Raw genomic sequence first — 27303 nt, 5'->3', positions numbered from 1 at the left:
TCTAAAATTTGAGAATAATGTTTTATTCAGCAGACTTAGTGAGAACTTAAGCTGGAGATACAGCCTCTCAGCTCTTAGGGAATGTTCCAAAGAGGGAAGGGAGGAGCCAGGATATAGAGTTTTTGCTAAGGGGGAGAAAAAATATAGTCAAACATCAAAAGATTACTGCTGATCACAAAAACAGACATCTCAGTGGTACTAATGATTTTAGTACCTTTCTATGTGTGGCAAGATGCAAGAGTCTGGACTTATTGAAATTATTCCTTTGATATGCATCTTAACTATCTAGGGCCAGTATCCTGCTTTTCTCCATCTGTAATTGCCTTCACCGTACACCATCAGTGGTTGATGGTTTTATGGCTGCAACATCCTTTGTTTATTGAAATGGCTAATGACATTCTTTTGTCCACAGATGTACTTTTAATAATTTTTCTCATCTTGGAGCTAAAGAGAACTTTTGATATTCTTTTGCTTGTATTGTTCCATCATCTTTTTGTCTGCTGTATAGATCTGTATGACTTTACTAATGCTTCCTCTCCCCTCACCCTCCTCTTAAGTTGGAGGCATCTCAACTTAAAGCATATTTGCTAGAATTCTGCTATGTATCCATGGTACTAGATATCTTTTACTTACCCTACCTCCCATTGTAGATCCATTCTCCACACTTCTTCACCCTGCTCTCTGCACAAGACGGCAGACTTCCATGTCTTCTGGCTTCCAGTTATTGAGCTAATGGGGACCTCTGACAAGTTTGGGGAGGGAGGGAAGGAGGTCAGGATATTTATCCCCCTGGTTTCTCCCCTCAAAGTTGTCTCAGTTTTTCAGTGTTCCTCTACTAAAGGTTAACGCTTCTTTACAATAAACCTTCTCTATACTCACTTTCCAGCACCTGGTCCCATTAGCTTTAGGGGTGGCAACAGCTCTGCTTTCTGGTAGTTGCGGGGTTACTACATCATCCTATATGGTTCTCTTACATTCCATAATGTTGTAATTAATCTCACTGTAAGTTAAAATCCCTCAATTTATCCTGAGGACTTGTTGGAACCCTGACTGTTAGAAGGATGCTATTTAAATGTACGATTTTTCAGTCAGACTATATTAGCTGCTCTGTTCTGTTTCTTACTAGCTGTTAAGCTGTGCACATGGTTTAACCTCCCTGAATCACCAGTGATTCCTTTACAAGAGGGGGAAAATACCTACCTCATGGCATTGTTGAAAAGATTGCAGATTAGGCAATAAGGGGTTCAGTATACAGCCTGATAATAGTGAGCACTCGATTAATTTCAGCTATTAATTTTATTTTCCACTAGTGTATAATTTGCATATATGTGAATTTGATAAGTACTCTTTTATATATGATGATAGTATAAAAGTTCTAGAGTTTGTGAGTAACATCAGCAAAATGGCAGAGTGAGCAGTGCTCATCTCCCACTCTTCCGCAGAAACATTGAAAGAAAGTAGATTCTATACTTTTTTGAATAGAAATGGCAAGAACAGGCATCCTTGTCTTCTTCCTGACCTTAGGGAAACAGCTTTTGGTCTTTCACCATTGAATATGATGTTAGTTGGATTTTTTTCATACATAGCTTTTGTCACATTAAGGAAATTCTCTTCTATTTCAGTTTATTGAGTATTTTATCATTGAATGGTGTTGAATTTTATTAAATGCCTTTTCTGCATCAGTGGAGATAATTGTAATTATGATTTTTCCCTTTCTTCTATGAATGTGGTATGTTGATTGATATCCATAGATTTAACTATCCTTGCATTCCTAGTGCAAATTCCATTTAGTCATGGTACATAATCCTTTCAGTAGCCTCCTGAATTCAGTTTGCTAGTATTTTGTTGAAGTTTTTACATCAGTAGTCGTCAAGGGTTTTTGTCTGTAGTTTTCTTTTCTTGCAATGTTCTTGTTTGACTTTGACAGGAGAATGATGCTGATTTGTAGCATGAGTTAAGAAGGGTTCTCTCCTGTTCAGTTTGTTGGACGGGTGTGAGAAGGATTTCTGTTAATTCTCACCAGAGCAATTAGGCAAGAAAAAGAAATAAAAGGTATAAAAAATGAACATATGTTAGTTTCCTAGGCCATTAAAAATAATACAAACTGGGTGGCTTTCTACAATATAGTTCTAGATGCTAGAAGTCTGAAATCAAGGTGTCAGCCGTGTTCCCTCTGAGGCTGTGGGTTGAATCTTTCTTCGTCTTATCCTGTTTCTGATGGTGGCCAACAATCCTTGCCACCCACAAAATGGGAGAAAGTATTTGTAAATTATGTATCTATAAAAGATTATTATTGGAACACAAAATCAACACACAAACATTAGTTTTATTTCTGTTCACTAACAACTCCTACAACTCAACAAAAGAAAGGCAATCAAATTTTTAAATGCACAAATTTTGGGACATTTTAGACATTTCTCTGGAGAAGATATACAAATGGCCATAAGCACATGAAAAGATACCTGACACCATTTGTCACTGAGTTCAGTTCAGTTGCTTAGTCGTGTCTGACTCTTTGCGACCCCATGAACCGCAGCACGCCAGGCCTCCCTGTCCATCACCAACTCCTGGAGTTCACCCAAACCCATGTCCATTGAGTTGGTGATACCATCCAACCATCTCATCCTCCGTGTAGGGAAATTCAAATCAAAGACACAGTGAAATACCACTTTGCACCCAAATGTTGGCAAGAACTTGGAGAAATTGGAACCCAGGTGCAAGGCTTGGGGGGGCGGGGGGAATGTAAAGTAATGTAGCTTATGTAGAAAACAGTTTAATAGTTTGGCAGTTCCTTCAAAATGTGAACATAGAATTACCGTATAATAAGCAATTCCACTCTTAGGTAAATACCCAAAAGAACTGAAAACATGGACTTAAACAGGATATTTGTATGCCAGTTTTCATAGCATTATTTATGATGTCCAAAAGTAGAAACAACCCAAATATCCCTCAAGACATGAATGAATAAACGAAGTGTGGTATATACATATAATGTACTTTGGAATGAAGTTCTGATACACACTACAACATGAATGAGCCTTCAGTTCAGTTCAGTCACTCAGTCGTGTCCAACTCTTTGCAACCCCATGGACTTCAGCACACCAGGCTTCCCTGTCCATCACCAACTCCTGGAGTTTACTCATACTTATATCCATCACATCGATGATGCTATCCAACCATCTCAATCTCTGTCATCTTCTTCTCTTCCCACCTTCAATCTTTCCCAGCATCAGGGTCTTTTCCAATGTGTCAACTCTTCACATGAGGTGGCCAAAGTATTGGGGTTTTAGCTTCAGCACCAGTCCTTCCAGTGAATATTCAGGACTGATTTCCCTTAGGATTGACAGGTTGGATCTCCTTGCAGTCCAAGGGACTCTCAAGGGTCTTCAACACCACAATTCAAAAGCATCAATTCTTTGGTGCTCAACTTTGTTTATAGTCCAACTCTCACATCCATACATGACTACTGGAAAAACCATAGCTTTGGCTGGACGGACCTTTGTTGGCAAAGTAATGTCTCCGCTTTTTAATATGCTGTCTAGGTTGGTCATAGCTTTTCTTCCAAGGAGTAAGCATCTTTTATTTTCATGGCTGCAGCTACCATCTGCAGTGATTTTGGAGCCCCCCAAAATAAAGTCTCTCATTGTTTCCATTGTTTCCCCATCTATTTGCCATGAGCCTTCAAAAATAGTATAAATAAGACAAACACATAAGAGACAAATATATTATGATATATATTATGATTCCCCTTACATAAAATATCTAAAATAGGCAAATTCATAGATTCAGAAAGTAAATTTGTACTACAAGGGGGCTAAGGACTGAGAGAATGGGATTTTTTATTGCTTAATGGGTACAGAGTTTCCCATTAATGATTTAAAAAAAAAAAATGGAAATGACCAGTGGTCACGTTACTGGGTCCACGCTTGCTCTGCTCACTGCACGCGAGGCCAGTGAATGCGAGAGATGAGGTGTTAAGGCAAGGAATATGACTTTATTCAGAAAGCCAGCTGACCAAGTAGATGGCAGACTAATGTCTCAAAAAGACCATCTTGTTGGGGTCTGGATGCCAGGTTCTTTTATGGATAAGAAATGGGAGGAGGTGAGGAAGCAAAGTAAAAAGGCCATTTAATCTTCTAAGTATCTCCTAAAATGGCAAGCCTCAGGCAGGGGGACATGTTAATTTCTTCCTTCCTGCCATCTACAGGTGCACAGGGTTCTGAACAAAGGCACTTCAGCTTAACAGTCAGGCAGAGGGGCAGGATTCTCTGAGGCAGGCCATTTTGTGTGTTTATAATAACAAAAGCTGCCAAAGACACAGATCTAGCATGGAATAGTCAAAATAGACTCTTCCCTATTACAGTTATAGTTATACAGCATTGTGAATATACTTAATACCACTGAATTGTACGCCTAAAATGATTAAGATGGAAAATTTTATGTTATAAATTTTTTATGTTGATTTTAAGTTCTAGAGTTTGTTATCTTCAGGATACCCCCACTGTCCCCAGTTCGTATGAGCTCTACAATTTTTGGTCAAACAGTAGTGAGGATCTTTCATAAAAGCTGTTCTGATCAGGTCTAATATTTTTCCTCTGTGTGTATCAAAACCAAAACAGTGATTTCTAAACAAGTAGCAGCTTTTCTTCTAAGCTGAAATCAATGCACTGCAACTGGCACAGTCCTGTTTTGAAAAGATTAAGAAAGCCATAGTTGAATACTGGGAAAAGATAGCAGAGGTACCAATTCTAGTTAGTATGGTTACAAATTATCTTTGCAGATGTTTATGATTTTATGTCAAACACAAAATGTTTATGATTTGGACTTGGGAACTTTCTGTTTGCAAAACAGTAGGCACTGATTATAATTTTTCTAGTTTTACATCTGCTGTTAAAACCTAGTAATAAAGTTAGACTGAAAATTCATCAAATGAAATCAAGTATAGTTCAGTAAAAGAAAAATCTCTCAGTAGTGGATTTACAACTAGCAAAATATCTTTGAACAACTGCAAGAGAGAATAAATGAACCACTTATCTAGAATATGACAGTATTAAATCACTCATTTGACATAGCAGTTAGGACTAGGGTATTTTTTGTAATACAGGTATGAAGGAAGTACTCTACAGTGACCAGATGTATTGAATGTATTGTCTAAAGTCACATAGAAGACAGAACAGATCTGAGAAATATCACTTATTCATGTACCTGGGAAACTATAATCAGAAGATATATGATTCCATTTTAATTATGTATTCATGAACTATTTCCTGTAATTACAACTGATTAGCAACCTTTTGCTATGAGATAGCTTCTTTACAATTACCACTTCATAAGGCTTTTGTTTTTGACCTTGCTCCCACATTAAATACATCAAAAAACTTTTAGAATCTGACATTTCTTATCTGGATAAAACATTACTCTTCACCCCCACCCCCCTCAGAATAGGACAAAAAAGGAGGACTACAAAGATCTTAGCTTAATTAGTATTCTATGTAGAGGCGTCTTCATACTAGAATTAAGTCCTACTAAACCTCACTTGTCAGTAATCTTTAATTCACCTTAACCTTCAGGTTAAATAAAGCAGTGAACCATGATAGAATCAAGCATTTCCAGATATTTTGTGAACAAAGTTGTCAGCATCAAGGAAATTCAGATAGTCTCCAGTGAGTGGAATCCCTAGTCTCTGAAATGTATACTGCTGTTCAAGGGTGGATCAGATTTTGTGCTGATCCTTGCTGCTGTATAGTCAGCAAGCATTTGACAAGCCAAGCATTAACAGGCCGCCTCTGTTGCTGGGGTTTATGGGAGTACGAAGACCCCTGTATGAAAAGAAGGGTAAAGTCAATTCAAGCTTTGTGTCGCATTTAAATGAAAAACATGGCAAGGTCTCACTCTTGTCTTCTTGCAGAAATAATCATGTCTTTGAAACTCACATGAGAAATTGCATCTTCGATTGTTAAACTAGAATTAGATTCCCTGGGCATACAAGGAAACATCCTGAATTAATCTCAGAGAGCTAGTATATAAATCTGAGAATTAAGGCAATAGCTTTTCAAATCAATAGGGAGAGGCAGAGGTAGTCTACCATCCATATCCTGGATTAAATGAACTCAGGAAAGTTCATTCTTATATCCTAGAGTGGATTACTCAATTTTAACAGAAATTTTTATTTTAAGCACTAATCTAATATTATCCATGGGCAAATGTATGATTTGTTTTGATTCTCTTAGCAACCATTACTCACACTGTCCTACCCCCAGCCTAAGGTCAAAGTCTTATACATCTTAGCTTGACAAAACATCATGGTGAATCCACTTCTTTCCTAGAAGTACATAATAATGTTTAGCAAGAATGATGACAACACAGCAACATGCTTTAAAGCATTACTGGGTCTCCTTTTTTCCTTTGTGGGAAAATAATGCAGTGGGATCCAACTCAAACTAGTGATAAGTCTTAGACAGGAAAATAGCCAACAACATTGACCAGAGCAAAATGACACTCCAGTCAGTGTTAACTTTCAGTGAGTCCTTTCAGCAGTACATCATATTACTATGTTAGTCATGTTTCATGAAACACATGAAACTCTAAAAATACTCTCTATCTAGATTATACTTAGTGGTTATAAGACCACAAAGATTTCATGACTGCTAGTGTACCACATCAAAAAGTTATCTAAGAAAGAAATTGAAGGAATCTTTGCATTTCACTTTGACTTGTCAACAACCCTTTGGATATCCTCTTGGCATGAAATCAGTGCTTTTCTTTTGTCATCAGAAGAAATATTCATCTGAGAACATAAGAGCCATCTTCAGTAATAAGCCATGTGTGTTATTATTCTTTTCTTTAAAACCAAAACAAAATAGCAAAACATAAACACTTCTGAATAGCATTTGATTCAGAAGCCTAGACAAGAGATGATTTTTGTGGCAATTCTATGACTAAACATTGTGTGTAGCTGTTTTCTATCCTTGACATGTAAGGATTAAATTTAAAATGTGGCATTTGTTTTCAAGTGAAAATAAGCAGATTTATAATAAGCAAGGCATACTGGTGCAACTGTTTTTAAAAATAAGATGATTCTCCAATTGTGTTCATTTACAGTGCCCTGGAGGGCAAGGTTATTTGACCTTTCGATGTCGGGTTGGAAGTTAATTTATATTGCAGTAATTGGAGGCTCCTGCCCTCCAGTCCCACGCCACTACTTTTTGGATCCCTTAACCAAGCTAAACCAAGGTTTGTGATACTGAGATAATCGCTAGTAGCCCTTGCCTTTTCCATTTTTCTCTAGCTCCGTCTCCTTTCTTCCTCTCTGCTCAAGCTTTTCCCTTAGCTTTTGGCCTCAGGCATTTGAGAGTGTCCTCCTCCAAGTGTGATTCTGAAAACTCCTGAAACCAATTCAGCGTATGTGTCATCCCTATAGTAAATTTCTCTAGTTCCTGACAGTATCTGTCTAGTTTGTCCAACTAATATAATACCTTTACTTTGTATGGAACCTTCTGTCAAAAAATATATTGGGTCTCTCTTTAATTGTACGTTAGGCAGTTTGAAAATAGGAAGTGAATCTCCTTTATAAGTTCCAAATATGTAAGGAATTCTTTCTTGGTCTTGTTAGAACTGTAAGCACTGGTTATGGTTAAACTTGGCTTTTCTCCTGACCTTTTCCTTGCCTTTTTGTCAGCAGTTTTTTTGGTCTGTGGGTTTATATCAGATTATAAAGAAACAGTTTAGATATTAATGCAACTTGAAGACACTAGACATCATATGAGGCTTAAGAGTAACAGTGAAAACTCTTCTATATAACTTTACATTTGTTAAGCGATGGAGGATAATTTACTTTAAAAAGCCCATGAACTAAAATAAAACCTGTCCTGAGAATCCCTATTCTTATAACCTTTCAAAAACTGTGTGAATTGAAAAGCAATGTAGGAGTTGCAGTAATGGGAACCCTAAAACACCTAACCCAGACTTTGGTTTTTTAACATTTTTATTGGATGTATTATGTATATAAGCAATTTTTTAAAAAACAGAGGGAGCTCATTTCCGATTTCCAGAAAAAAAAAAACCTGCCAAGTCATTATCTGAATCTTGTGATCTCTGGCACTATATTCATGACCTGTCACTGGACAAAAGTTATTTTGTCTTAGTATGTGTTATTCTGTATACCTAAACCTGCTCTCCGTAGCCTGCCATTTAATTAATTATTCCTTACCACAGGAATGTGTGGCTGAATGAGAAACCAACCATATTCACCCTCCCTCTTGACCTACAAAGTTTGGGGTTTGGCCGTGACCCATCACAGCCCTTGCTTTTGAATCTGCGTTTTTATTGTGTACCTCCTTTTCAGAGTATGGTGTACTGTGTGTAACATGACTAGTGCCTTGGACACAGTATGGGTTTACTGTTCCCAGTTGTCTAGTATAAACAGAAGTGGATAAATGATTGTTGCTGAAATTCTGGTCCCCAGTATTGCAAATCATAGGAAAATGTGCCACAAAACTCATTAGAGCTCCTGATACATTGATGGTATTAGATGATGGAATTTTACCAAAAGAGGCTTATCCTCTAATACAAGCCAGTATGCTTTTATGTCATAAAAACAAACTTTTATATCATATCCAAAATGTTTCCCCCTCTTTCTTTAATGTCAGCTTTTCAGAAAACTTCCACATAGCCATTCCTAAGAGAAGTTATTTGAAAGTATAAGCTGTTTTAAACACTAATCTGTAAATCTGTAGAAAGATCCCAGTTTGCCTTGTGTATAAATACTAGGTCACTATTAACGATCATAAATTTTTAAATTAAATGAATTAATGTAAAGGAAAAATTTTAAGCTAGAATTCATGAGTTTTAGAAATTCTTTGAATTAATTAAAATTTTGTTCAAAGTGTTATATACATATGTGCTGTATAATATATTTTTTTCAGAGAATAGGTTCATAAGCTTTCTTCTGATTGCCAAAACTATATGTGACCCAGTAAACTAGAAGAGTCACTAGTATAAATTACTGCTCCAACATAAACAGTTCACCATTTGCACTGTGAAGCCCTACATTACATTCCATATGGGAAGAACTCTGCTTTTTTAAGTTTGAATCTGTACAGTTGCAGGATGTTGTAAATGGCTTTCCTATTAAAGGATCATTTGGGGAAAGGAAAGAGGAGAAAAGGAGGAGACTAGCTTTATAGAAACTATTTAGTATGAATCAAGCACTTACACATGTAATATCGAATTTAAACCTCTCAACAACACTTTAAGTACACTAGTAAAGTGTATTATTATTACAGATTTAATAGGTGAAGAAACTAAGGCCAAAAAGGCTAAGTGACTTACCTAAGATCCCACAGCTAACCAGTGGTATTAATAGAACCCTGGTTCAAACTCTGTGCTGTCCAGTACAAAGTTCTACACCTTCCTCCATACCACCCAGCCTGTTTGATTGAAATAGTGAATTTTCTCTCCTTCTTTACTGGTGGAATAAACTTTACGGAAAATTACTATTTGTCTTATCATCTTGTTAAGTAGGTCTGAAATTCCCTCATATTCATTTCCAAAGTGTCTTCCCTGAGATCAAAATCTCTTGCCTAACCTACTACAGTTTCCCACTGTCCCTACCTGGTAGCAACCTTCTTCCCCCAGTTCCACCCTACAAGCAATGAGATTTGTGAAATGGTATCTGATCATTGTCAGAATGCCTGTATGACTTCCCATTACCATCACAATTCAAACTCTAATCATAGTTTATAAGGCCTTTCTTGAACTGGATTCTGTTTTCCAAGCTCACTCTCACTGCTTGTAGATTCCAGCCATAATTAAACTACTCATAGTTCCTTACATACTAACTGTCTGTTTGTACTTCTCTCTATTTGAAGCATTCTTATTTCTGTTCACCCTTTTGTCTTGAAAAGCTGTTCATATAGCATTTCTTCATAGAATTCATTCTTAATTCCTCAAGTCTGTAACTAAGTAGCCTTTCCAAGTGCTCATAGAAAATATTTTACTTACTCTTATAGTAGCATTGAGACTACTCTCATATACAGAATTTCTGTGTGCATTAGATAAATGTTCATTTAGGAACACAGCACCATGTAAGGCCACAGAACTTGGATCGGAGAGGATGGGGCTACATTTCATGCTTCACTTACCTCTTTTCCATGTTCTCTCATGTCAGGCACAATTTGTACGACCTTAAATAATGGTTCTGTGTAGCATTTATCAAATGGCCTTGTAGTCACCTGTCCACTTACCTGTGCACTTACCTGCATCTCCTACTGAACTCCAAGCTCACTGAGGGCAGGAATTACACTGTATTCATTGTCATACCCCCAGCCCCTAGCATAGTGCCTTTCAAGTAGCAAGCACTCAATAAATATCTGATGGTTAAATTAATGACTAAGTTAAGAATAAACATCTTAAAAATAATAGTTCGCAGTAGGCAGAATGCACTTATAGAAATTGGTAAAAAGAAGACAATAGAAAAAAAATGCTAATATCAACTACAAGTTTAAGACAACAAACATTGAGTGTCTACATGATGGAAACTATTATGAGGAAGCAGAAATGAGAAAGGCAGTCTTCGGCCATATAAAACTTGCAATCTAATTAAGATAAGACATGTGTGAAGTGAAAAAATTCTAATTAAAAAGATAAGACACATATACAACTGATTAAAACTCAAAAATGGAATACGGCATTTGCTATGAGATTTATAGTTAAAGTTGTAGAAAATCGGTGAGAAGGAAGGAATTTCTTCAAGTTAAGTGAAGGATTCCTAAAGTTTCATGGGGAAGGTGATAATAGACCTAGATCTTGAATTATCAGGAGGATTTCAGTAAGGAGAAGTGCTGAGAGGAAGGCGTAGTCAGGAGGGAACATTCCAGGCAAAGAAAATAACACAGGCTGACTAGAAAGCACAGGGCTTCTCTGAAGAGCGTTTTAACCACAGATAAGGCTGGAAAGATAGTGGGGTATTTGGTCATAGAAGGCCTTAAATGCTATGCTAGGGAGTTTACATTTTAGCCGTGGGGAGCTATTAGAGATTTTAAAGAAGGAAAGTAACATTCTCAGCTGTAATTTAGAAAATCATTTGGAAAGTTATTTTTAAGTGTCTCCCTCTCTTTTGCCCATGTTCCCAATGAAATTGAAATTTTCAAATACCAAGAACTAGAGACCAGTTAAAGAATTTCACTCTTCCTATATTCCCAGTCTATTTCAGTGCCAGATTCTATCCAGATTCTACCTTTAGTTGACCTTCTGTCTTAAGCTTGCAGTCTCCCACTGTCTAAATAGTTTCTAAGGCCCCAGTATCAGCAAAGCTCAAATGGCTGTTGAGAAAAGACAACAGAAGGGTTTGTCTGAGACTGACAGCCAAAGCTCTGCAACTTTCAAGAGATTGCAGGAAATGGCCTCCCTGATATTATTATGTGACTCAAGGCATCTGGTAACATCCTGTCACTATCTTCTCTTACCTTATTTAAGATACTAAAGAACAACCTTCTCATTAACCTTTAACCTAAAGAATAAGCAAGTATAAGTCTAAAATGAATTTCTTTTGTCATTCTCAAAATTCAAAGAAACTTTAGCCTTAATATTATCGAAATGAAACTTTGAATAAGAACTTTTAGGTACGACAGATTACCCTGACTGACTATAAATAAGCAAGCTATTCCTTATAAGAAATCCACAGATCTTGCTGAAGGGCAGTAACCCTACGAAGGAACATATCTCTACACAACAGTTACTGGGGATTTCCTAAGGGTCCTCCATAATGTTACCATGTAGGGAGCAGGGTACTGGGTAAAATGGAACGGGAAGAACTAAAAATGCAAGAACCACTGAGGGACTAATTCAAGAGTAATTGGGGTCTAAAATGAAATATGAGCTGAGGAATGGAAAAGAGGGACTAATCACAGAACTAACACAGTTTTGTGCCTAATTGAGTATGGAGCCAAGGTAAAATATCACCTTAACGTTTTCAGGTTTGGTTTTGGGGAGGTTGCCGATACCTTTAACAGATAAGGAAGAGGAAATAAAGTAGGCTTGGAGGGAATGTAATGATGTTGGGATATACTGAGTTTGAAGTGCTCATGGGACACTAGTATAAAAAATGTCAGTCAAGTATGTAGAGGTTCAGACTGGAATTCAAAGCAGAGTGAAAACTATATGGGTATGTAATGGAATCCTTCCAGTTATAAGCACTCAGTATTCCACAACACAAAACAAAAAGATGTAGGGCTTTTCTTTGTGTGTGCTCACTCAGTCATGTCCAACTGTTTGCAACTCTATGGATTGTAGCCGGCCTGGCTTCTCTATCCATGGAATTTCCCAGCAAGAGTTGCCATTTCCTTCTCCAGGGAATCTTCCTAACCCTAGGATCAAACCCACATTCCCCTGCATTGCAGGCAGATTCATTACCACTGTGCCACTTATTATAAATGTATTGTTTTAGGAGAGGAGACAAAGTCCAGCTTATAGCCTGAAAGGAGATTGTCAAAAGACCATTAAAAGATATAACTTGTATTTGTTTCAAGAAATTGTAAAAATCCTTTTGTCTCCATTGCAAAATATTAATATCTTATATATAAGAAAACTTTGCTTTAGTGCAAGTGATTGGATTTATTGTTGTTGTTCAGTTGATCAGTTGAGTCCGACTCTTTGCGACCCCATGGACTGCAACATACTAGGCTTCCCTGTCCTTCACCAGCTCCTGGAGCTTACTCACACTCATATCCATTAAGTCGGTGATGCTATCCAACCATCTCATCCTCTGTCATCCCCTTTTCTTCCTGCTTTCAATCTCTCCCAGCATCAGGGTCTTTTCAAATGAGTCAGGTCTTCACATCAGGTAGCCAAAGTGTTGGAGCTTCAGTTTCAGCATCAGTCCTTCCAATGTGTATATTCAGGATTAATTTCTTTTAGGATTGACTGTTTTGCTCTCCTTGTAGTCCAAGGGATACTCAAGAGTCTTCTCCACACCACAAAAGTTCAAAAGCATCACTTCTTCGGCGCTCAGCTTTCTTTATGGTCCAACTCTCACATCCATGCATGACTACTGAAAAAAACATAGCCTTAAGTAGATAGACCTTTGTCAGCAAAGTAATGTCTCTGCTTTTAAATATGCTATCTAGGTTGGCCATAGCTTTTCTTCCAAGGAGCAGACGTCTTTTAATTTCATGACTTTAGTCACCATCTGCAGTGATCTTGGAGCCCAAGAAAATAAAGTCTCTCACTGTTTTCCACTGTTTCCCCATCTATTTGCCATGAAGTGATGGAACCAGATGCCATGATCTTCGTTTTTTGAATGTTGACTTTTAAGCCAGCTTTTTCACTCACCTCTTTCACTTTCATCAAGAGGCTCTTTAGTTCCTCTTTGCTTTATGCCACAAGGGTGGTGTCATCTGCATATCTGAGGTTATTGATGCTTCTCCTGGCAATCTTGATTCCAGCTTCTGCTTCATCCAGGCCGGCATTTCGCGTGATGTCCTCTGCATATAAGTTAAATAAGCAGGGTGACAATGTACAGACTTGATGTACTCCTTTCCCAATTTGGAACTAGTCCATTGTTCCATGTCCAGTTCTAACTGTTGCTTCTTGACCTGTATACACATTTCTCAGGAGGCAGGTAAGCTGGTCTGGTATTCCAATATCTTGAAGAATTTCCAGTTTGTTGTGATTCACACATGTCAAAGTCTTTGGCATAGTCAATAAAACAGAAAATATTTTCTGGAATTCTCTTGCTTTTTCAATGATCCAATGGATATTGATAATTTGATCTCTGATTCCTCTGCCTTTTTTAAATCCAGCTTGTACATCTGGAAGTTCACAGGTCTTGTACTGTTGAAGCCTGGCTTGGAGAATCTTGAGCATTACTTTCCTAGCATGGGAGATGAGTGCAGTTGTGTGGTAGTTTGAACATTCTTTGGCATCCCTTTCTTTGGGATTGGAATGAAAGCTGAACTTTTCCAGTCCTATGGCCACTGCTTCATTTTCAAAATTTGCTGGCATATTGAATGCAGCACTTTCACAGCATCATCTTTTAGGATTTTAAATAGTTCAACTGGAATTCCATCACCTCCACTAGTTTTGTTCATAGTGATGCTTCCTAAGGTCCACTTGACTTCACATTCCAGGATGTCTGGCTCTAGGTGAGTGATCATACCATCATGGTTATCTGGGTCATTAAAATCTTTTTTGTATAGATATTTTCTGTATTCTTGCTACCTCTTAATATCTTCTGCTTCTGTTCGGACCATACCATTTCTGTCCTTTATTGTGCCATCTTTACATGAAATGTTCCCTTGGTATCTCTAATTTTCTTGAAGAGATCTCTAGTCTTTCCCAATCTGTTGTTTTCCTCTATTTCTTTGCATTGATCACTGAGGAAGGCTTTCTTATCTCCCCTTGCTATTCTTTGGAACTCTGCATTCAGATGGTTAAATTTTTCCTTTTCCTTTGCCTTTCGCTTCTCTTCTTTTCTCAGCTGTTTATAAGGCCTCGTCAAACAACCATTTTGCCTTTTTGCATTTCTTTTTCTTGGGGATGGTTTTGATCACCACCGCCTATACAGTGTTACAAACCTCTGTCCATAGTTCTTCAAGCAGTCTATCAGATCTAATCCCCTGAATCTATTTGTCACTTCCACTGTAAATTGTAAGGGATTTGATTTAGGTCATACCTGAATGGTCTAGTGGTTTTCCCCACTTTCTTCAATTTAAGTCTGAATTTGGCAATAAGGAGTTCATGATCTGAGCCACAGTCAGCTCCCAGTCTTGTTTTTGCTGACTGTATAGAGCTTCTCCATCTTCGGCTGCAAAGAATATAATCAGTCTGATCTCAGTATTGACCATCTGGTGATGTCCATGTGTAGAGTCATCTCTTGTGTTGTTGGAAGAGGGTGTTTGCTGTGACCAGTATGTTCTCATGGCAAAACTGTTGACCTTTGCCCTACTTCGGTTTGTACTCCAGGACCAGATTTGCCTGTTACTCCATATATCTCTTGACTTCATACTTTTGCATTCCGGTCCCCTATGATGAAAAGGACATCTTTTTTCATATTAGTTCTAGAAGGTCTTACAGGTCTTCATAGAACTCTTCAACTTCAGCTTCTTTAGCATTGGTGGTTGGGGCATAGACTTGGATTACTGTGATATTGAATGGTTTGCCTTTGAAATGAGCAGAGATCATTATGTCATTTTTAGATTGCACCCAAGTACTGCATTTCTGACTCTTCTGTTGACTATGAGGGCTACTCCATTTCTTCTAAGGGATTCTTGCCTTCAGTAGTAGATATAATGGTTATCTGAATTAAATTTGCCAATTCTAGTCCATTTTAGTTCACTGATTCCTAAAATGTCATTGTTCACTCTTGCTATCTCCTGTTTGACCATTTCTAATTTACCTCGATTCATGGACCTAACATTCCAGGTTCCTATGCAATATTATTCTTTACAAACATTGGACTTTACTTTCACCAGAAGACACACCCACAACTGGGCGTTGTTTCTGCTTTGGCTCAGCCTCTTCCTTCCTTCTGGAGCCATTTCTCTACTCTTCTCCAGGAGCATATTGGGCGCCTACCTACCTGGGGAGTTCATCTTTCAGTGTCCTATCTTTTTGTCTTTTCATACTGTTCATGGTGTTCTCAAGGTAAGAATGCTGAGGAGGTTTGCCATTCTCTTCTCCAAACAACCACATTTTGTCAGAACTCTCCACCATGACTCGTGCATCTTGGGCGGCCCTACACAGCATGGCTCATAGTTTCATTGAGTTAGACAAGGCTGTGATCCATATGATCAACAAGGGAAACAAAAGTCAAAGGAAAATGGAAAAGGAAAATATGATTTAGACGTGTGAGAGAAAAAAAAAATCTGCTATTGAGCTGTAAACAAAGCCAGCAATGGAGCAGAAGTTGCCTTGACTTCTGTTGTGCTGACATATCTTGTGACTTTGGGAAATATTTATTTTTCTTGTCATTTCTATTCAAAATGTATACTTTAAAACATTAAAATTATTTTCCTTTCCTTTATTCCTCTGAGATTTTGTTAGAATCACATTTGACAGTAAAACAAAAGAGACAAGAGAAATTTATAATTGTACATGAAAATATTAACATATCTTTTTTTTCATATACCCCTTGAGTGGCCCACATACCATTAAAAATTACCAAACCCATTGAGAGAAAAGGGACTAAGAATGGAGGCCAAGAGTAGAAATGAAACTTTCACTGTATCATCTTCATATTCATTCATCTGCTTTGGTTCCTTAACTGTGGAAATGACAGAGGACATTGTCTCTCATCTGACCTCTTTGGATTCTACATAAAAATTATCACAAAGTTTATTATTTCTATATAAACTTCATCATAATTGCTTTTTTGTATAAATGTTTTTATATTGATAACTTTTAAAGACATTTTTAGAAATCACCTTACCTCTTTCAACTTATGCAAAATTTGAAAGAATACCCTATTAGTAAAGGATCAAAAAAATAGCTAACTCTTACCAGAACCAATTTCCTTGCTGTTTGCCCAAAAGTCCTTTCAACCTCCTCCATTGGTAGTAAGGCAACTTAACCAGGACCCAGCATAATACCTGATACATAGTAGGTATTCAGAAAATATTTGTTGAATAAATGGATCTGTTATTCAGCTGATACTAGAGAAAATGCTATGGACTAGACAGTGTTCTGGGCGTTGAAGAAACAGTAATAAGTAAAACAAAGTCCTGACTTTTATGGAGCATGCAGTATATTGGGAGAGATGGATGAGAAGGTAACATATGTGAAATAATAGAAATTTGAACACTTACTGAATATTTAATTATATTAGGGATTATTGTTAATATATTGAGTGTGATAGCTGTACTATGGTTATATTTTTCAAGTCATTTTATTTCAGAGATACATATCTACGTGCTAAATGATATATGGGATTTATATCAAGACGATAATTGTGGTTGAGAGGCTTGAGTAGGAGGAATAAATGAAATAAATTGTCTATGAGTTACAGTTGTTCAAGCTGGGTGTTGGATACCTACAGGCTGATTATACTCATGTATGTCTATTTTCATATTTTTAGATATTTTTCTTAATGAAAAGGTAAAGAGAAAGAGAATGGGAAGAGATGAAATGGAGACAGAAAACATTGGCAACAGCAAAGCAAAATGAGAAAACACATTGAGTTAGTGCACTACAATTATTTATATGTCCTCTTACACAAAACAAAGCAATTAAAAATGTTTTTTAAGATGAAATTTTTATACTATCACATTTCTTAATCCCCAAAGATTAGTTCCAAGAATAGAAGACTAATGTATACCATAGCATGGATTCTGAATATCCCAAACACCATCAGGATAGTTATCTCTAAAAAAAAAAAAAAAACCGTGGACCAGAAAGCTTAGACCATATAATATCTGTTTTTGTAAATTCTCATTTTTTTTTCTTATAGCATAATTAACCATATTTCAGTATATAACATGCTAGACTAATACCCTGGAATTACCTGTCCTGCTCCTTACTTGTCAAAGGTACCTTTGATAAGGGTGTAAGATGATTACTGACCTTGTGTTCACCTTCTTGGTTTTACCTTCCTGCTGATTTCGCTTCTGTGAATGAAATAAGAATGTAAAGTAGCCACTGCCTAATTGTTTTTAAATGTTAATACCGTGGAAACCTGTTTCACACCTTATATAGCCCTCTTTTTGTTTCAGTGTTAATAAAGTATAATTGACCCAGAAGAATTGTATATATTAAATGTGTACAACTTGATGTTTTGATATATATACATTATTAAATGATCACCAAAATCAAGCTAATTAACATATCCATCACTTCACATAGTTACCACTTTCTTTCTTAGCAAATTTCAAGTATACCGTGCAGTACTGTTATACTTTGTATATAGTAACTGTAGTCACTATGATGTACATTAGATCTCCAGAATTTATTCATCTTGCACAACTGAAACTTTGTACCCTTTGACCAACATCTGCCCATCTCCTCCCATTGATCCCCTCACTCCTGGCAACCACCATTCTACCCCTGCTTCTATGAGCTTGACTGTTTTTAATTCCACATGTGAAATCATACAGTATTTCTACCTCTTTCTTACTAATACTTGTCACAACTCATGTTTCTAATTGGGGTCACTGAGTTGTACAATTTAAATGATCAGGACATTTATTAGTCACCCCAGAAATTTCAGGGGTCAGGACAAGACAGTCCTTGATTTATATTTGACCCAAGGCTACCCTGTTCTCTAGATGGAGAAATCACCTGTATTTTGTTCATATTAGATTTCTCAGTTTGACTTTCACCAGGGAGTTGGTCAATTCATGACCATTATCAAGTCCCTGCTATGAACTTAAAGCTCACAAGGCCAGACTTTCACATTAAGGAACTTAATTATCTGCAATGTGCTCCTTGCGGAATCTTGTAGAAGTCCAGTTTTCTTAAATTCCTGCTGCTACTATGCGTTCTACTACAGAGTTTCCTAGGATACTCAGTGAGAAACAACATGGTCCTGCTCTAGTCCCCTCATACCTTTCACCTGTCCTCAGCTGTGGTTTCTTGGCCTTGGTTAACCTGCGCTGCTCTGTGGCAGATCAAAAATCCCTCTTCTCTACCCACTCTCCTCCTACAGTAGAACTTGATTTCTTTGGACAAATATGCCAGCCTCTTATTGCAAGCTAAGATGCAAGATAAAGAGAGAAAACAAGATGAGTGGCACCCACAAGAGCCTGCCATTTTCAGACAGGGCTGATTTGAAGTGTGCCTACCCTAGAAATGAATACCACTGCCAGATCCCACTAACCAGAGGAATGATAAAAATGCAAGAGCTTTGCCCTCTCCACATGGGCGTACATCCCACCAGAAATGCAGCTGCCATTGCTGTCGTAATTCCCAAAATTCTATCCCAGAAAATACTACATCCTGCCAACTCTACATACGATGATGTCTTCTTGTTGTTGTTGTTCAGTCACTAAGTTATGTCCGACTCTTTGTGACTTCATGGACTGCAGCATGCCAGGCTTCCCTGTCCTTCACTTTCTCCTGGAATTTGCTCAAAGTCATGTCCCTTGAGTCAGTGATGCCATCCAACTGTCTCTATCTCTGTTGCCCTCTTCTCCTACCCTCAGTCTTTCCCAGCCTCAGGGTCTTTTCCAAGATCTACACTGATTGTGCAGTTTGAGGAACCCCATTGTCTCCACACAAGACTTGGTCTTGCAAATTCCAGTCCCACAAAATGGCAGCCTCTTTTAGTGCAAAGTGACTTGCTCTCCACACTGGACTATACTTACAAGAATTACAGTTTGAGGTCCCAAGCAAACATGAGCAGCAAATGAATCTCGTTATCTAATAAAGCTGTCATCAATCTGGTTACACAATAAAGTCACATTGGATTCTAGGTGAATAAAACAAAAATGATACTGGAGCTTCATCCCGAGAAACTCTACTTCTTACTGATGTAGAGTGGGCTGGGTCTCTCTGTTTACTAAAAGCACCTAGATGAGTCTGATGGCTTCATAGCACTAAGTCTAGGTTTGTGATTTCTGCTTGAAGTCAGGCTTCTCCCAGAGTTTCAGTTGCAGTCTACACCAGGCCCTTCACACCAAAGCCGGCCGGACAGAGAGCAGAAGATGGATGAAACCTGAACGCAGTACGCCTGGTTCTCCTCTGTTCCACCATGTGTCTTCTCCATAAGTGACGTGGCTGTTTTCACACAGTGAACTCATAGCCCTTTCTTTCCTCCCTAACCTGTCCAGCTGTAGCCTCAAAGATCGGTACAACGCCTGTGGCATCACACCTGGGTTCTCATTCCCTCCAGGTATCACTAATGAAAGAGGAGTGGGGAGAGGGCCACAGCTCCCCCTCCAAACCTCTGATAAATACAGAAGTACCTTGAACTTCTGCTTGTATAATAGCAATGCTGCTGAATATTGTTACTGTCTCCTCCACTGCAAGCGCTGCAAAAACTGCAACAGTGCCTGGTACTTCGTGGGTGTTCAGTGAAATGTTTGATTGATACATAAATGAATGGACGAATGAATGGATGGAGAAGAGCTGTTTCTATCACAGAAGTGAAAAGATGCTGTCATGGCTTCACTGTTAGGGCCAGTATGTTACATGGATCACTGGAACAACATGCAGAGGATTGGGGGAGCAGAACTCATAATCTTAACCTGAAAACTCAACACTTGCTCTTTTTCTTAAGCACAGGCTTGCCTCTTTTCAAGGCACCTAAACATGTGCCATCTCCTTGTGCTCCATTTCTGCTTTTCTTCTTAGACCTCCCACATTGCAGTGGCCTGATTGTTATAAAACGCTCAGTTCTGCTCGCTTCGCCTGCACCATTTTCCAGCTCAATAGTAACCTACTTGTTATGTCCCTCCTTAAAATAACAGTGGGAGCTTTCCAGCTCTACAGCAGAGTTTCAGAGAGATTAGTTAAATGTACAGTAAGTCCTGTCTTACTCATTTTCTGACTTCTACAGTGTTTTGAAAGTACTGAACACTAAGACTGCTTATCCACAAGACCTTTTGAGTAATGGTATGTTTATTTTAGAATTTCGACCTAAATGGTAATTATATCACTGCATGTGGGAGAATGAAGCCACGGCGTTTCAGCAGTCATACAGTGCCAGGGGCTTGCTGCCTGCAACGACTCAGGGCAGATGAGTCTGGTGCCTCTGTTCTGAAGGACTGGGGTTCAAGGAGAAATAAGCAGGAAGAACAGGATGAAGATCAGCTCCCTTTGCACTCTACTCTAGCTCACGTGATAACTTTTGGATGAAGGGGCACTGTTTCTCTTCAAAGTTAACTACTCTTAAGGAGACCCTCAGTGGCTCTGGAAAAGTTTAGGGTCTGAAAGGTACATGGCCTTTGAATCTCTTAAGGCTCTATAGAAATGGAGAAGATAAGTGGGATCAGCAATACTGAGGTCCATTTCTGTGAGTTCTGAAAATTGCTAAGATCCAAATCCAGCAACATCTGTTTCACCTACTTACCAATACCTTTATACTTTGGGCTTAAGATAGTATTTTTGAAAATATTGTCCACAGACCTGCTTTAGAATCATCTAATGGTGTTTGTTTAAAAACAAACAACAACAACAACAAAAAACACATTTCTGAGCCCTAGGTCTGTTGCTTATTAGCAGAATCTCTGAGTGAGGCCTCGAAGTTACCCTGACCAAACCACTCAGCTGATTCTCTTGAACCATAAAATCAAGACTGCTGGCTTGAGATTCCACCAATGTTAAGCTTCAGATAAGCTTCAAATACTCCCAAGAGACAATAGCATTGTGAGCAAGTATTAGTCATTTTTCTTGAAGGATCTGAGATCAGCTTATGATAAAGTAATTGAGATGAAGGTGAGGACGCAAACACCCAAGGAGGAGGAACAGGATACCACATAAAGAGAGAGAATGCCAGAGAGCCCAAGCAAACCTTGTCTACTTCACTCTTTTGCCCTCAGTTATTTGTCCTGTATCATAGTTTACTTCAGATCAATAGGCGTATATTGAGTCCCTGCCATGTCCAGGGCATTAGAGATAAAAAGATTTGGGGAACTTCCCAGGTGGTCCAGTAATTAAGACTCTGCACTTCCACTGCAGGGGGCACAGGTTCGATCCCTGGTCAGGAAACTAAGATTCCACATGCCATACAGTGTGGCCAAAAATACACAAACATAAACAACACTGTCACTGTCCTAGAGGAGTTTACAGTTTGCTAGAGAAGCAGACTCTTAAATAGGCAATTTACACTGATGTAAGCCAAAGATAAAGATTTGCACAAAAAACCTGGGGGCTTTTAGGAGCAAAGGGTCTCCTAATGCAAACTTGGCTCCTAGACAAGGAATTGCCTGAGTAGGGAAATAAGTAGAAATTAGGCAGGTGGGAGTGGGGGTTGTTCTGAGGAGAAACTAAAACCCAAGAGTTGGTGGGAGCTGGAGACTGTTTCCAACAGACAGTGTACAACAAAAAAGACTCTGAGTCCTAAAGTGATCCTTATCAGGGGACTGATTACAGTCCACAACTCAAGTACAAGGAGTAGAGAAAGATAATCAACGATCCTGGATACATAGACGTGGGCAATCCAGGGAGATGTGTGTATGTCTTGATAATTTTTCAAAGTCCTGCTTTGCTAGGCATCTAGAAGACTTCTTAGAGCAGTCCTTCCTATTTATTACAAGTTTATAGTCTCAAACTGTTCATTGCAGTTGCTCCAAAAACATGTTAGAACCAGTTTATGGACCCTCCCTTCCCTGCTGGCTCAACAGTAAAGAATCCACCTGCCAGTGAAGGAGACATGGGTTCTATCCCTCATCCAGGAAGATCCCCTGGAGAAAGGCATGGCAATGCACTCCAGTATTCTTGCCTGGGAAATCCCATGGACAGAGGAGCCTGGAGGGCTACAGTCCATAGGGTCACAGATGAGTTGGACACAGCTTAGCAACTAAACAACAACAACGTTGGCCCTCTCTGGGATATTGTGCACATAATTGCAGTAAGTAGTATGTTGAAAATACTATAAAAATTGTTCAAAATATAGATTTGAGAATGTTTTGGCAATCACTGGAAGGATGTAGGAAAAATAGGAATGTTAATGATTTCTGGGGGTGGGGAACTAAGAAGAAATGTAAGAGGAGTTTAGATCTCACTGCTTACCCTTTTATATTGTTAGAACTGTTTACCTTGTATATTTACTGCCTATTCAAACAAGTTTAAAAGAGAACTAAAGAGACACATTTATACCATAGCATGAATACGTTTGAAAAGAGGGATTTTAATGTATATTAAAAACTAAATTAATGATTCATTGATAGAACAGTGGCAGCAGTGATATTACTATTGTTTCGTCTGTTACAGCTTGAGAAAAAAAATGGGATTAGACAGATATCAATTTTGTGTGTCCTTTATAAATTTGTCCTTTTTTTTTTTTTTTTTCCAGTTTGCAGCTCATCTTGTGAAGATGAAATATCCGAGAATCTGTATTCTAGATGGTGGCATTAATAAAATCAAGCCCACAGGCCTCCTCACCGTTCCATCTCCTCAAATATGAAGAACAAGAGCATGGCTGTTAAAAGGACAGAATAGCCTCACCCCCCACAGCACAACTGTCCACAGCCTTGCCATTCTGACAGAACTAGACTTCTAGACTGTTACATCTTCATAAAGTTTTGTCATGAGACATTTATTTTTTAAAACGCATGACCCAAATGTTCAGCTATCCAGGAAACTTGACTGTACATGTATTGCTGAAAGAATTTTCTTCATGGTGAAATCCGATCATGTATTTTTTACCACATCAACACAAAGCCAGAAGAATTCAACTGACGAGGCAGGTTTAGCATTATCAAGAAATCTTGTTGCACTGAAAAGGCTGTCTTCCACAGCACTGAGCAGACAGCCCTAACAGAGGTATTCTTTAGAAATATAGACTGAATGTGGGCTGAGATCATTCTTCCATGATAAAGAAAAGTGAAAAGCTATTCACCATACATTCCTTATACGTACATGTTACATTTGGTAACTCATTTTTGGCCCAGACATGTGTATGTGTGTGTTTAGAGGGAGCATTATTTAGCCCATCAGAGAAAGTAATAACAGTTCTGGAAAAATGAAAGTCAGAAACTATTCATATTATATAGAATATTGTTCAGCTTCTGTAGCTGAGACACTAAAAATAAGAGTGACTTAGACAAAATAGAACTTTGTTTTTCTCTCATGTGACACCCTTGCAGAGTCAATGTAGGGCTAGTGTATTGGATTCATAGTGATTCAGAACTCAAGTGTCTTTTTTCACTGCTCCACCACCCTCAGCACTGGGTTTCTATCTCATAGACCAAGATGGCTGTTCAACTCCCTCCGTCACATCTGCAGTTTGGAAGGAAGGGAATCTCAGAGGAGGGAGGGGGAAAAAGAAGAGAAGGTAAAAATAGGGAGGAAGAAGAGAAGGGAGGGCATGTTCCTTCTCTTTAAGGGCACAAACCAGAAGTTGCACATGTTACTTCTGCATACATACTATTAGCCAGAACTTAGACATGCGGCCACAATTAGCTATCAAGAAAACTTGAAATATAGTTTTGACTGGGCAGTCATTTACCCAGTTAAAATTTTTATTACTGTTTAGGAAGAGAACACATTGAAGGACAGCTGGCAGCCTCTGCCACATAATTCTAAAAATCAAGCATTTCGTTGAACCTAAGATATATCACAACTTTATGCACCATGAAGAAAGAAAAAATGCAGCCAAATAAACTGTGACACCCTATCAATTATAGGATTCATTTCCATTTCAGAAATGTGAAAAAACATGCATCTTAGAATTATTAAAATACAGTATGTTTTTTTGACTATGTTCAATTTTGTTTTAACTAAAACATGATCTTTTATCTTTAACTTGTATTCCTCTTCAGTATTAGGACTACGTAAGTAGAACATATCAATAAGAACCTCAGTCCAACTTTCCGGACTATGGTTTTATCATTGCAGTTTGTTTTGGGGTTTTTTGTCATCTATATTTTTAATTCATATATAATTTATATACCTTAAAATTCAGCCTTTTAGAATGTATAATTCATGTTTTTTAGTAGGTTCACAAACCTGTGCAACAATCACTGTTAATTTCAGAACATTTTCAAAACCCAAAGAAGAAATCCTCTACCTATGAGCAGGCATTCCCCATTGATCCCCTCCCAAGATCTTTAATTTGATTTTTATGTATGGAGTGAGATAAGTAGCCAACTTCATTCTTGCACGTAGATGTCTAGTTGTCCCAGCAGCTGTGTTGGGTTTTTTTTTTTTTGCTCAATTAAATTATATTCAGTCATTCACTAAATAAAATACCACTATTTGCAAGACACTGCCATAATCAATGGTTGTATCATTCTGTGATCTCCACAGAATATACAAAGAAAAATGTGAGAATTAATGAGAAAAGAAAATTTTACCATGATTCCTCTAACATCATTCACCATCATCTACCCTGGTTAGGAAAATAAGTCATCCTATCCATTCCTTCAGTCTTTGATGACTTATTTGACTGCATAATCAGTGCAGCACTGATGATCGTTTGGGAGAAGTGCTTCTGAGTCTTAACTTTGCCTTCCTGAAAAGGCAGAGAAAGATGGAGGAGCAGAGATGTGGACTGAAAAGGGTTACAGGTAGGGAGAGAGGGTGAAGACCTGCGTTGTGAGGGTGGCTGTGTGAGAACGTAATAGCAGCCAACCTCCATTACAGCTTTGCATTTGTTCTTTCTTAAAGTGATACATTTAGGCTTATTTTGAAAAACTTGGGAGTTGTTTTTAAAACATTCAAATTATTAATAATATTTAATATTCTCAGCAGTTAAATAAGCAAGCATACAATCCCTGCCACATCTACATGCAGGGTATGTTATTCAATGGCAGATGATTTCAACAGAGTTGACCTCACAACTATTTGTTGAATTAAACCCTATATAACCCATGACTTGTAGAGGTCCTTTTTAATTTATTATTGACTCCTGCACAGTCACTATCAGCGCTGTTTATTTTGGCATCAGCAGTCTCTTCCTTCTGCCTGGAATGGCCTTATTACCACCACCAGCTCCCCAGACACACACACACCCACACGCACACATACATCTACAGATTCTTCATAGTCTCACACCAGTAGCATGGTCTCCAGTTTTCTCTGACTTCTGTGTGCTGCGCTGAGCCTCAAGTCTATCAAAGCATTCCATTCATACTTCTAGTAACAGACTTATTACATCACTTTGCAATTATCTGTTCACATTTGGAACCCCTATTTTTAAAATGTGATCTCCCTTTAAAGTTAGAGTCTATAATTTATACCTTTTGTTATCTTCAGCAACCCAGTACACTGGCAATGCTTGATATATGTAGAATTGAATCGCTAGCTTAGAGATTTTATATGAATATAAGAAATCCAGGTAATTTTTTTCAAGTGCCAAACTCATCTGGGACCTGATGATATATAAATAGAAATTTCAATTCATGGAGTAAAGATAGGATCTCTAATATTTTACCCAACTCTAAAATTCTATACAACAGGATAGACTAAGCTAGTTGCATCCACTTTCCAAAACATAGAAATGCTAAATTTAGAAATATTAATAAAAATATATCATACTTAACTAAGACTGAAAGAATAAAACAAATTTCTGATGTCAGCTATGAAGAGGAGCTGGGATATCAGATATCAATATAAGCCCTAGGAGCTGAAGTTCAAGGGATAGAGGCCTTGGGTCTTCTGGTAAGGATTTGGTGCTAAGACTCCTTTACAAAGTGACAGTTTCAGAGAACTCTTTACTCCATGAAATGACTAGTGATGGCTTTGAGCCAAATCAGGGAAACTATAGGGAAAATGGTCATGGCCTGATATTTTGGGGAAAGACATCTGTTATAGACAGATGGAGACATTCAATGGAAAGGCTGGATTATGTCCCCAGACTAGGACAGGCCTTAGGGCATGTGTTATCTGACTGTTTAAAAATGAGAATAATGGACCTTCCCTGGTCACTCAGTGGTAAAGAATCTGCCTGCCAATGCAAGAGACACAGGTTTGATCCCTGATCTGGGAAGATCCTAGATGAGTGCTCCACAGCTACTGAACCTGTGCTCTAGAGCTCGGGAGCCGCACCCACGGAAGCCCTCGCGCCCTAGAACCCTTTCTCTGCAACAAGAGAAGCCAGCACAGTGAGAAGCCTGCATTCCACAACTAGACAGCGCTCTGGCTCACAGCAGCCACAGAAGAGCTCACTTGGCAACAGGAACCCAGCACAGCCAAAAAATAATAATTTTTTTTTTTAAATGAGAGCAATGAATTATATCAAACTTCTGGGAAACATAGTACCAGATATTTGTTTGACTCCTTTGTTTCTTCTTCCAAATAATTACTGAAAAATACTTCTTTAGAAATTAATAGCAAAAGTGTGGTATAGTCTTTGAAGAGGACCTCCAGCAGTAGTCTCCCTGGTGAAATCCACTACAAGAGGGAAGTGTCTGCCTTGACTGCCATGGCTTGTGGTTGCTTCACTCTGTCAAAGTCATAATAGTCGTCTCACTGGTATACTTGCTGGCTCTACATATGCCTATTGTTAACCAAACAATGCACTTTTCTTGATCACTCATTAAGCCAAAGAGTGGAAGCAAAATGAGATTATAATAGATTTTTCTTTTTGAGTGTTCAATGTGTACTAGTTCTGATAGAAATAGTACACATTGTAAATTAGCTATTTAAAAAGTTAGCCGTGTTTTTTTTTAAGTTACATGTATTTTTATCTTCTCTGAGTAATTTTCTTGT

The 27303-nt window shown here is 38.1% G+C and overlaps 1 protein-coding gene across 3 annotated transcripts in view; it reads left to right on the top strand.

Annotated features, from left to right (window-relative positions):
* The window catches only part of TBCK (TBC1 domain containing kinase), a 195277-nt gene extending 170929 nt beyond the window's left edge, over positions 1–24348 (top strand). For all 3 annotated transcript variants that reach the window (XM_043438214.1, XM_043438215.1, XM_043438216.1), the window contains exon 26: positions 22946–24348. In XM_043438214.1, the coding sequence (XP_043294149.1) occupies positions 22946–23056 (111 nt within the window). In that variant the 3' untranslated portion in view covers positions 23057–24348. The remainder of the gene's footprint in view (positions 1–22945) is intronic.
* Positions 24349–27303: the final 2955 nt, after the last annotated feature.

Source organism: Cervus canadensis, chromosome 19, assembly GCF_019320065.1.
Source record: "Cervus canadensis isolate Bull #8, Minnesota chromosome 19, ASM1932006v1, whole genome shotgun sequence".
Lineage (NCBI taxonomy): Eukaryota > Metazoa > Chordata > Mammalia > Artiodactyla > Cervidae > Cervus > Cervus canadensis.
This window is presented reverse-complemented; position numbering and strand designations above follow the sequence as displayed.